The 11,398-nt window shown below is 41.4% G+C and overlaps 1 protein-coding gene across 1 annotated transcript in view; it reads left to right on the top strand.

Moving 5' to 3' along the window:
• Positions 1–4,172: 4,172 nt before the first annotated feature.
• The window catches only part of NBEAL1 (neurobeachin like 1), an 80,501-nt gene continuing 73,275 nt past the window's right edge, over positions 4,173–11,398 (top strand). The window contains 2 exon segments of the mRNA XM_033064802.1: positions 4,173–4,233; positions 4,669–4,960. Coding sequence (XP_032920693.1) covers positions 4,910–4,960 — 51 coding nt within the window. The 5' untranslated portion in view covers positions 4,173–4,233; positions 4,669–4,909.

Here is an 11,398-nt window from a genome sequence, read left to right as displayed (position 1 = left end):
ACTGGTGCCTTCAAGCATCTGCAAAAGAAAGACAGCTGTAGCACAAATCTACATGTTAGCTCTTGCATAGCTAATCTAAATGACAGCAGAGGAGAGGGGCAGTTCTAAGACTCAACTCTCATCCATGGATTTTCGCTGTTTAAGAACCTAGGCAGATCAAAGCATATAAACACACACTATCTATTTAGTCTGAAAGGTCTTTGAGAGGTACCCACACAAGAACATTCCTTGCACAGCTGCAAACTTAAGGCTTGTGATAAGGTAGCCCATACTACAAAAAAGGGAGCAGAAGAGATCAAGCCACTGCCTGAGCCTTTGACAACGGTGGAGTCATTATACTGAAGGCCCCCTGTGGAAATAAGCCGAAAGGACAGGCAAGGACAAAAATACTCACCAGGGTCCCAGGCTACCCTGGGGTAAATTCCTTTCTGAATTTAAGTCTGGTGAATGGCTTAACCATGCATATCTGAAGCAGGGCAGGCAGGGGGACTTAATGCTATTAGCCAGACCACCACCTCCCAGCTTTAACTGTGGCCAGTCTCCAATACTTTGAAAGAAAGTAACTAAAATCCCTAGATACCAGTTTATTTGTCAAGGGGCAAACAAATTCCTTCCCATTTTCAAATTTTAGGGACAGCTAACAAGCTCTGAATTACCTGGGGTACAAAGTGAATATATAGGAACAGAAGGAAACATAAGTTATGTTTGCTGACCTACCTAACAGAATAATTTCAAACTAATCTGGCAATCACAGCCAGAGAAATTCAAACTACCCTCAGCAAAATGTCATCACAGAGACCTTGGAATCTTACAAGGACTTGCCTCTTTCCAATAGCCACACCAAATCCAACCTTAAGTTATTTTGGCTTGAATTCCAGAAATTAGCATTCAAAGCGTCTTATTTCTTTACATTCAGCAAAAGGTATTTTGATAATAGAAATTCTACATGCAGCCCCAATGCCATTTGGTTACTTAGATTGTAAAGATTACTCCTTGCTTCCATGCAAGAGCCTGTTTGTTAAAAAAAAAAAAAAAGAGTGGAAGAATTGAGGGGTAGGCTAATTTCTAAGTCCATTTTTATTTCAGGTCTTTATTGTTGGTAAACAAAGCCTTAGCTTTAAGACATCAAGAAAAAGCTCAGCTAAAAGCTTTGCCATACATTCATCTCAGCACGATTTCTGTTGGTCTGGGGCTTGGTTTCAGTAGAAGCCTTAGGGCCAAACAACAGGCCTGAGAATATCTAAAAGTCAAATGCAGATTTTTGCCTGTTTCATTTGCGTCCACAGAAAATAAGCATAATTTCACAAAAGCAGTACTATAAGGTGTGTGGCTTCTCCTGCCACTTTCCTTAATACAAAATTAATGGCTTTTCCTTATCCACACCCTTCCTTCTACCCATTCAGTTACCTGGACTTGCTAACAAACGAGTTCATTGCATAGTAGAATGACTGAGTGACTAATTTACGGCTCCTGATGAGAGACATTAAAACCCACAAGTAATAAACAAAGTATGAGAAATAACCACTGCTGTAAACAGTTACCACAAGACAGCAGCTAAGGGACAATGAAATAGTAATGAACACTGCCTACCTGACTGTTTAAGGTCCATGAAACAATTGATACATAATTATGGAAGAGCAGGCAATGAAAAGCCTAACAATTATCTCACAGCTGAAACAATCCAAAAACATTCACATTTTACTCATCCATAGCTGGCTATGCTTCTCTTTACACTTTCCTCCATTCTTTGATTTCCATATCCCTAGCTGAATCTTCATGTAGGTAACTACACTGAAATATCAATTCACCTAGAATTATACTCCACCTGCAGAAACAAACCTGTAACCCACCTTTTCCCACTGACCTCTCCCATTATTGCTCATATATCTATGTAAGAAAAAACTCATAGCGAATACTAAATGTCTGTACAGGGAGAGACTAAACTTGACATACACCCAGTGATGCAGACACCTCAGAGCCACTTCAACAACCTCACAGGGAGCTACCTGGTTTAAGAAAACCTCTAGAAGGTCAGACCAGGAGACCACTCACCCTGAATGACACAGGAACAGACTGTTCTGTTGCCAACCACAAGTGCTTTGCTTTCCATCTAGAGCACCTATATAAGGCAAGAACTGCCTACACAAGCAGCACTGATTGCCTAGGCCCACTAAAATAACTGCATTGCTACAACTCCAGCAGAGTGGAAAATGGCTGCTTTATAGTCTGGGAGCATCCAAATTACGGGGGTGGCAGCACTTAGCCAGGGAGGAGTCTCCCATTTCTGTCAGAGGATGGTTTTTTATTGCTTCATTGAAGGTTGTTGCAGGACTGGTGTGTGTAGGAGCAGCTGCTCTTACAGAAGTCAGTAAAGAACAGCAATATCTGAAGGGAGGATTGAGATTTTACATGGCTTTGCTAGGGCCTGACTTCTTCAAAGGGAGCAAGCTGTAAGAGAAATTTGAAATAAGCTGTTGTTTAGTCTAGAAAAGGCCGCAAAAAATTGTGATAAGAGTCTGTAACTCAAAACACTTGCTAGAAAGAGCTTCCTTTTATCGAATTACTGCAGAAAGGCCTAGTAATAGTGGTTTGCATTTGCTAGAAAGGTGATGCAGGTTGGCTGTAGGGAGGAGCTCCCAGCAGTAACTCAAGCCCTGAGGTAAGTCTCTCAGGGAGGAGGCAGGCTCTCTTTTTTTCCTAGACACCTTTCACCAAAGGGGCTCCAGTGTGGTTTAAGCACAGCAGATCCTGCCCTGGGGACAGAGCTAGACTCTAAGCTCTTATTTTTTTCTTGATGGAAAAAATTATGTTACATCCTCAAGGCAGCAGAATATTGCGGCTAGCGTCAAGTACCAGAGCACATGTATCACACAACTAAAAATAATTTTACAGTCTCATTTTTGTTGGTGCCCCTCCATCCGTGCTAGATACTATGTTTAGATATTGCGGTAAAAGATACTTCTACCACTCCCACAGTGATGATCCACATGAAACAACACTGAGCACAGATTAGCTCTTAAATTTCTCCAGGGAAACTTCACTGATCTTCTAAAAACAAGACAAATATGCAAAGGCCTGTTGCAGAAACATATGTCAATCTGTCTTTGGGCTCTTGGTGATACTTATCCATCCCTAGAAAAAATTAATGTAGCAGACACTACAATGATATTGCACAGTCAATTCCTTTGCAAATGATTTCCAAACCTTGTATTTAATCGTTGCAAAGGTGTTAAAATCCCCTGAAAGTAATTAGTTATGTAATGAATGGCAATACTTCATTGCATGAAGCTGTACGAACCCAACTGAGGAGATGATCCAGTGGCAGGACCAGGGCTGTGGCTAAAAGTTGCAGAACTATGATTCTCCCAGCAAACTAGAGAGATGCTTCATGTCTCCTTAAACTGCCTCCTGCCTGCTTTGGAGTCTGACACGCATTAATTTCCAGCCTCACTTTGCAAGGGAACAGCAATACACAGAGGGAAGCCCATTCCCCAGGGAGTGCCCTGGGAGGCATGCAAAGATGATCCTGTTGTTGAAGGAGCAGGAGGGAAGTCCTTCACTGGAGTATGGTGCCACAGCCAGTGTGCTTGGGCAGGGTCACCCACAAGCTGAGGGGTGTCTTTTTGCATTTCTCCTTTGGAAATCTAACTTTTTTTACGGAATCGAACTTTGGTTCCTTAGTCCTATTGCAAGCTCTGCATAGAAGGTAGGGGGCTGCCTTACAGGGGCAGCAGGTTGGATGTATGGATGTATCCGTGCTCCGCAGGTATGCCGGCAGGCCTCTCTGGAGCATAGGCAGAACACCTTTAAGTGCTTGGTAACCTTTATTATGAAGCAAAGCAGTGCGAAGGTTTTCTGAGGTGCTCAGGATGGCGATGCTGACTCTTTACGGGCACGCTCCTGGTGCGGCCGAGGGGCGCGGGCAGGGACCGCGGGCTCTGCGGGTGAGGGGCGGCAGGCTGCGCACCGACTGTGCCGCCGGGGCTCTGCCTCTGTCCCGGGCTCTGTCTCGGGCTCTGCCCCAGCCCCTGCCCCAGCCCCTGCCCGCAGCCAAGATGGCGCACGCGGCTTCCCCGCCCCTCGGCGCGGCCCGGGGCGTGTGCGGGAGCGCGGGCGGGGCGGGCGATGTGGCGAGGCTCGGCCCCTCCTGCCCGGCCGCCACTCGCCGCGGCCCGGCTCGGCTGCGGGAGAGGCCGCGGGAGCGCGGCGGGAGCTGGCGGAGGCCGGGGCGCGGTAGGTGGCGGCGCGGGGCGGCCGGTCCCGGCCGGGAGCGGGCGGCGGAGCAGCGCGGGGCTCCTGCCGCGCCCCGCGGCTCTGCCCGGCAGCCGCTGGCCTGCGGGGCCCGCCGGGGTCCGGAGCGGCCGCGGAGCCCGGGGGCAGGGGCTGAAGGGCGGTGGCAGCGGCTGTCACTGCCGGGCCGGGAGCGGCAGCGGCGGTACCCGGGGCTCCGGCAGCCCCGCTCGGCTGCCCTGCGGCTTCCCCCCTGCGAAAGCGAGAAAGCGCCACGAACATTAAACGCCAGACCTCTCCGTCACCGGGGAATAGAGTCAGAGAGCCAAGCGGTGCGACCTGCCGCCGCCCGGTTCCCCGGGCTGTCTCTGGGCTTTAAGTGCCGATTTATTTTTTCTCCCTCCACCAACGGCCTGAAGGGTATGTTTTCACTTTCAGAGATTAAAACCGAAGCGGCGCTGGCGAAGAACGGACATGCTTGACACTTGTCTGCAGTTGTTTGTGCTGCACTTCGTTGTTTACTCGAAAAGGAGAGACTGAGACCCTGTCACTTGGCTTCCTCTCGGGTTATGATATAACTAATAATAAAGCAAAACTGTGGAAAGAGCACCTGGAACTGAGCATGGTAGGATCTTGAAGAGAAAAGTAGCTGGGATCGACGGGAAGAGGAAGGGGAGGAATGGCATCCCGAGAGAGGCTGTATGAGCTTTGGATGCTTTATTGCAATAAGGTAAATATTTGTGTTTGTTTACTCTCTTGTTTGGTAGTCAGGTATTTAAATTGTAGCATCTTTTTTCTTGCAAACTGCATAGACGTGATTAGCTTCTGCAGGGATGTAACTGCATTTCTTAGACTGTTTACAGCCTTATCCTATGGTTTGCTGTTCAGCTTGGTCTTTTTTTAAAATATATTTGAGATGAGAATTGCAGTGTTCGTGGGTCAGTTTAAGCAGTTATTGCAGCTATATATTACAACTATGTGCACACGTTTACATAATTCTTCGTTTTGTAGCACATTAATCTGTACTGTATTGATTTAATTCAGTGCTGCCTAGTATTTAGCTTTGTAGTTACTGATTTCTGAACAGCTTCAGTTCATTTAAACTTTATTAGCAAAACCCTTCCCAAAGAGCAGATTTGTTAAATTACTCCGGAGTCTGCCTTTGCTAGCTAATGCCATAATATCTTCATATTCCATTAGTAATGAATTTCCTTCACCTGGCAGAAATAATACAAAAATGCTGTCCAGCCTCCATTTGTATTTTATAGTGTAAAGCAATTAATGTGTTTAAAGCACATGTCCTAATTGCTGCCGGGTGTGCTGAGTATGTAGAGAAGTTGGATTGCACGTTATCAGAATAGGTAGCTGTAAAATAAGCGGCATACAAAAAATAGCAGTAAAGGTAGAGGAAAGGACAGATCTACTGTCATACAGGTGCTCAGTGGCAAGGGTAGCTTTACATGGCCTTATTCTCTGGTTTTGTTTTGCTTTTTTGCAGTCTCATGCTTCGTTTGTATTTCAGTTTCTTTAAGTCTCCAATCCAGTAGGACATTAAGGGTAGAACAGTCTTTCCCTTGTTCTTCCCACCTCATTTCTAGAGAATGCCCATCTCAGGAGCTTAGGATGTGAGTTGTTAACTACTACAGACCATTTAATACAAGTGCACAAACTACTTGTCTTAATTGTATCGTTTCCTAATTTCTGTGCAGCAATCTTGTGCATGTTGTTAAAACTAATACAAGTATAACAGCATGGTAAGAGTTCTTACTGCTCCTGGTGTGGGTGATCTGCTGGGTTGAACCTTTGCCTTTTAAACCAGTATAGTAATGAATATGGCAGTAGGAAGTGGAGTAGTGCTGGAGAAGATGGATGTTTTGCCAATGAGTTCATCGATGTGAGAGGAACAAATGCATTTGGAATACACTCAAAGAATCCAGACTTGACTCAGCTTTGGGAGACACTTAGGCCGCAGAGATGAGCCAAGTTCTGAATTTCTTTGCTTGGCTGTTCTTTGGCTCTTTCCTCCCTTGTTGTTTAAAATATTCTTTTGTCTGTCTTGGACCTACTGCCCCTTTGCTGGAGCCTTTCATTCTTATTGTATGCTATCCATCTCCATGTTGTTCACATAGCAGGAAGTTTGCATGAAGGCGTGCTATTTAAATTGTGTCATTTAGCTCACTTAGGGGATGCTCAGATTTTTTATGGGAGTGATTGTCCACTGTCTACTGAAATCTCAGGTGGTAGAGTATTGGCTATTAAAAAAAAATCATATTTTCACATATTTGGTTTCCTCATTAGCTATCAATGACTTTTTTGGCTTTTTTTTTCTATCAGACCTGTATATTAAAGGCATGATTAAATGAATTTGCTTATATTTAAAAAATTAAATAGAGTGTCTTCAAAATAAGAGGGCTACTGGAGTGGTTCAGAAAAATGGAGTCTTCACTTTTTCAGGAAGTGTTAGACACAAAATAGTTTTTTTTCCTTATTTCTCAACTGGTTCAGGTTAAAGTGATATCTTATTCTGCTTGAGGCAGACATCCAGAATTAGAGTCTTGGATTAAGTTTGGTGAAGTGAAGAGCAGATGAAGAAGCTATGTCTCCATTTTGGGATGTAAAATGTGGGAAGCCTTAATGTAAATTAGTTTGTTGCATCCACTTGGAAACATCTGTATGTTGTGCTTTGTTCTTAGAGCATCTAGCACAATGGGAAGGTGTAGCAATAATTACCAGTGACAGGATATAGTGTCCCAGAATGACATCCTGGGAAAGAAAGCTAGGCAATTTCTTAAAACTTGAAAAATGGCTGGAGAATTACAGTTGGGTAAAATAGGAATTCATTGTGCCACAAAACCCAAATATGTGGCTTTAGCTTTTGCAGCCTTGTTAGCTACAGAAATAGTGAAATCCATGCTACTCCTTGATGCTTCAGATTGTTGCTAATAGTCTTGATAATCAGGTCCTTCATGATAATCTTTTAAATACAGCGCCCTATGCTAAAGCAGCAAGGCTTTTCACAGCTTTCAAGTGCTGCATAATGCTGTGTTACCGTCTTACCATCTATCCCGGGTCATGACTCTTGTTCTTTGTGATCCCTTGACATCTCTGCCAGCATCAGGTGTCAGTTGCAACACTTAGTTTTGTGCAAAGTATCATTACGAAGGCATTTCTCCATTTTCATTGCCTCTTGTGCAGTTGAGGAATTGGGAGATTTGGGCAGACAGCAGCATTAATCTGCAGAAGCAGTCTTTGGAAGATGCCATGTATGAGGTGGTTTAATTTTTCTGGTGTTGTGTGTTTTTTTTGTGGTTTTTTTTGTGTTGTAACTTTTTTGTTGTTGTTGTTGTTTTGGTGTTTTGTTTTTCTGGTGGGTTTTTCCTTGTTTAATTTTTTTAAGATATGTTCTGCAAGAGTTTGGTTTCAGTTGGTATTCAATTGGTTTTAATCTGAAAGTTTATAATCTACAGCTGAGGTTTGGTTTTGGACTTTTTTTTTTCCTCCTTCTGTTTCCCAAAAAGCTACAGATTAGTCGGTTGTTACAGATGAAAGTGGTAGCTACATTTGATTTGCAATGCTTCTGATATTGCACGAAAGCAGTTTTAAAATTTCAATAGATTTAGTAAAATTTAAATTTGAGTGACTGGGGTTGTTACCACCATGTTATATTATTCAGTCTGTTTTTGGCTTGAGTCTTTGTGGTTTGGTTTTTTCCTTCTTTTTTTCAATTTGATGATGTTAAAGTTTCTGCAAAGAGTGCCTTGTTAAGGCACTTAACTTCCTTAACACCTTAACTTACTGATAATTTTCAGTTTCAAATGGTTTTAGTGGTTGGGGGATTTTTTTCTGTTCAGTGAACTGTTAATGTACAATGTACAGTACTACAATACTCAAATATTGATATGGGTGTAAACTGCTGTCTTCTCATCCAAATGTTGGAATGTAAGCATTTGAAGATAATTTAATTGTATAGAATAGATAGCAAAAAAATTTCATTCAAAAAATTTGAATGCTAGTTCAAAGCCTTCAATAACCTACAGAGGTGCATGGAACACTTCTTATATAAGTGCATACAGAGCAGTTTCCTGAAAATTCTTTACTAATGTAAGTGTACAGCAGGAGAAGAGCTCCATTAGGTGGAAGAAAAGGACATGCTTTCATGTGTGTCTGTGGCTTCTTTGGCTTTATGTGACTGAGGTAATCTACCAGTTTTGTCTTGTAATGTTAAACTATCATGGCTGTGATATTACTATGGTAGTATTGCTATTGTAATATTAGTTGATTGGCCTTTTATTAGATATTAATTGTATATAAGTATAGAATATTTATTTCTGTTTCATAATCTTCTGAATAACTTTTGCTGCAGATTCAAATTAAAGAGATTTAACCTCTGTCTTACCTGCAAGATTTTAACCAAATGTAGTTCATCTCCAATTGTTCTTGTAGGTATTTCAGACTTAAGCATAAGGCATGTGAGGATTTCTGATATTTTGGATTTTATTCAGAAAGTCTTCAGATAGCCTTTTATGTGGAGATTTTTCTGGTCTATGAAAATAAGAGATCCTAGTTGCCTTCAAAAGGGATTTCAAAGGCATTAATGCAAGCACTTAACTCCCATATGCACATCAGAAAATCTTCAGCTTTCATGATACTACAATGGTTCTGAGCTTTTTTTACATTCTTGTCTTCAATATAGCCCTGATTTCATTTAAACATTGCCTTTTCCTGTGAGATGACAGAATGGTTTGAAGGGAAAGTTGTGAATATTCTTCACTTAGTTTGGAGTCTGTGTTTCACATTTTAAAGAGGGAACGTTCATCGTTAGTGTCATTGATACAGGCAGGACGCTGTGTGTTAGCTGATCATAGTGATCTGATCTTTACTAATGCAGAGAGCTGAGACAGTCACATCCCTTGCTGTGTTAAGAGCAGCAGACCTATGCATAAGCTGTTATCTCAAATGTGCTTTCCTATCTTGTGCTGTACCTCTCATTTGTTTTTACAAAATATGATTGTATTGAGATAAATATGTTGTGTTTTTCTCTCTGGCTCAGTGAAGGATATATATATATATTATAAATATCCTCTCAGTTAATATTGTAACATTGTTTCCCAAAGAAGAGTGGGTTTAGCCAAATTATGCTTTGTTGTGGTGAAAAGAATGTAATTCAACAAGAATACAATAATTCTTGACGTTGAATTGTAAGCCCCATGTGAAACACTGACCTTTGCATCCCAAATGTGATCTCATCCTGACTTGGCTTGCCCTTGTCTTCCTTCTTGTGCAGTTGCTGACTTGTCAGTGATGCAGATCACATTGCTATATATTGCCTTTGTTAGATTTGATAAAGAAGTATTCAGCTTACAGTTAGATGGATGTTTGAGCAAACCAAATGCTCAGTGAAAGTAGTTTTTCATAATTCACTGTCGTGTAAATTCATGCCTCTGCTGAAACTGGTGAGTGAAGCCTTACAAGGAATTGCTGTGTAAGATATATTTTCTGTCAGTTGTTTTAAGTAAATCTCTGCGTTCCTGGGGAGTGTAACTTGTAGATCATGCCACAAGTCACTTGTGGCCATGTGATGGTAAAAATATCTTTGTTCTGTCTCTATTCAAGAGGCTGAACTAAGAATGGATATAGATAAACAACAACAGTTGGTCTTCAGTTCTGAATTAACTGCTATTTAAAGAGATGTCTCCTAGTCCAAGAACTAACATAATTCTCATATTTACGAATATAGAACTTTTCATATAAATAACTGACATGAGAATATGAGACATCATTCTCTTGAGTGGCTGTTTCCTTCCTTAATTATGCGCCAGGGTGACCTTGTGCTGGTAGTTGTTCAGACACAGAACAGAGACTGACACAGAATGCAGACTTCAGGTTGCAGATAAATCTAAACATGCAAAGATGTAAGAAAACCATAACATTTTACAAGCAATGAAGAAATTATTGTTACTTATTCTGTAATATATTTGGCAGTACATGTATGTAGCTACTACTGCTGGTTAAAGTAGAGTCTGAGGTTTGTCCATGTTTTTGATGTAAGATGCAGGGCTTTAGTGGTGTCCAGCATGAAGTTAGAATTCCCACATGTCTACGGTTTGTGGATCAGAGCTTTATGGAATCAGTGAGGATCATCCGGTTCTGAACATGGCAACAAATACAATTCAGATCAAACTTTTATTGACAGGAAAGAATTGAGTGTCTCTTAAATGGAATGCTGTATCACAAAGCTACAGACACAGGCTTCTGGTTCAGTGTGTTGATACTCTAATATAGAGTGAATTTAACAAACCCTGGATTGTTGTGTGTTTCTGACTTATGGCTCTTTTAACTTGGTAAGCTGGGCATATCTGGGGATAACATATGTCCTGGTAAAAGAATATTGCCTAATCAACTCAAATATGCAGTATGTTTGTGCTGATTGCAGAAATAAGAGAAAGGCTTGCTAGCTGCCCATTGAACAACGTTGGAGCTTAAGGCCTGAATCCAAATGTTGTCAATAGATACTGTTAAAATATTTACAGGCTTCAGAAAGGTTAAACAGCTGCTGTAGAAGAGAAGAACTTCTCTAATTACTGAGCTTTTCATGCTGAAAGAACTATATGCAAGTAGAGGGACAAACATCAAAATGTGCACATCTCAACAGTACAGTTTTTTTTTAAAAGTAATTTTTCTTATTTCTTTAAAAAGCCACCAAATTTCTCAAGTCTAACTTTCCCAATTTATCTTCTACTAAATGGGAGGCTGCAGTGGAGGGTGATGGGAGATACAACAGGGAACACCAAGAAATGAAAACTGTATTTGATTATTCTCCTCAAACTCTGTCTTAAGTTTGATATCTCAGGCTTTTTCAAGTATCTGCAAATCTAAACATTAGCTGTGAGTCTTCTCACTGCTGGTAAGATGTTTGTATGTGTTGATGCATTCTCTGATATTTAAAGCAGTTTTGATAATCTAATTTATGAATGAGGATTACATTTGCCTTCAGTAAGCATGGGAATAAGTGATATTAAATATGTAGTGGGTGGGTAAAGCTCTTGGGAGTAAAGCAGGATGTAGAAAACAAGTGTGTTATTTACAGAAATTTGTCTTTTGTTAGTTGTGCTGATCATTTAAACACTGTACCAGCAGAAGTGCAGTGGATGCCAAACAGCATTTGGAC

Source organism: Catharus ustulatus, chromosome 7 (assembly GCF_009819885.2).
Source record: "Catharus ustulatus isolate bCatUst1 chromosome 7, bCatUst1.pri.v2, whole genome shotgun sequence".
Classification (NCBI taxonomy): domain Eukaryota; kingdom Metazoa; phylum Chordata; class Aves; order Passeriformes; family Turdidae; genus Catharus; species Catharus ustulatus.
Note: the sequence above shows the minus strand (reverse complement) of the source record. Positions and strands in the feature narration are given on the sequence as shown.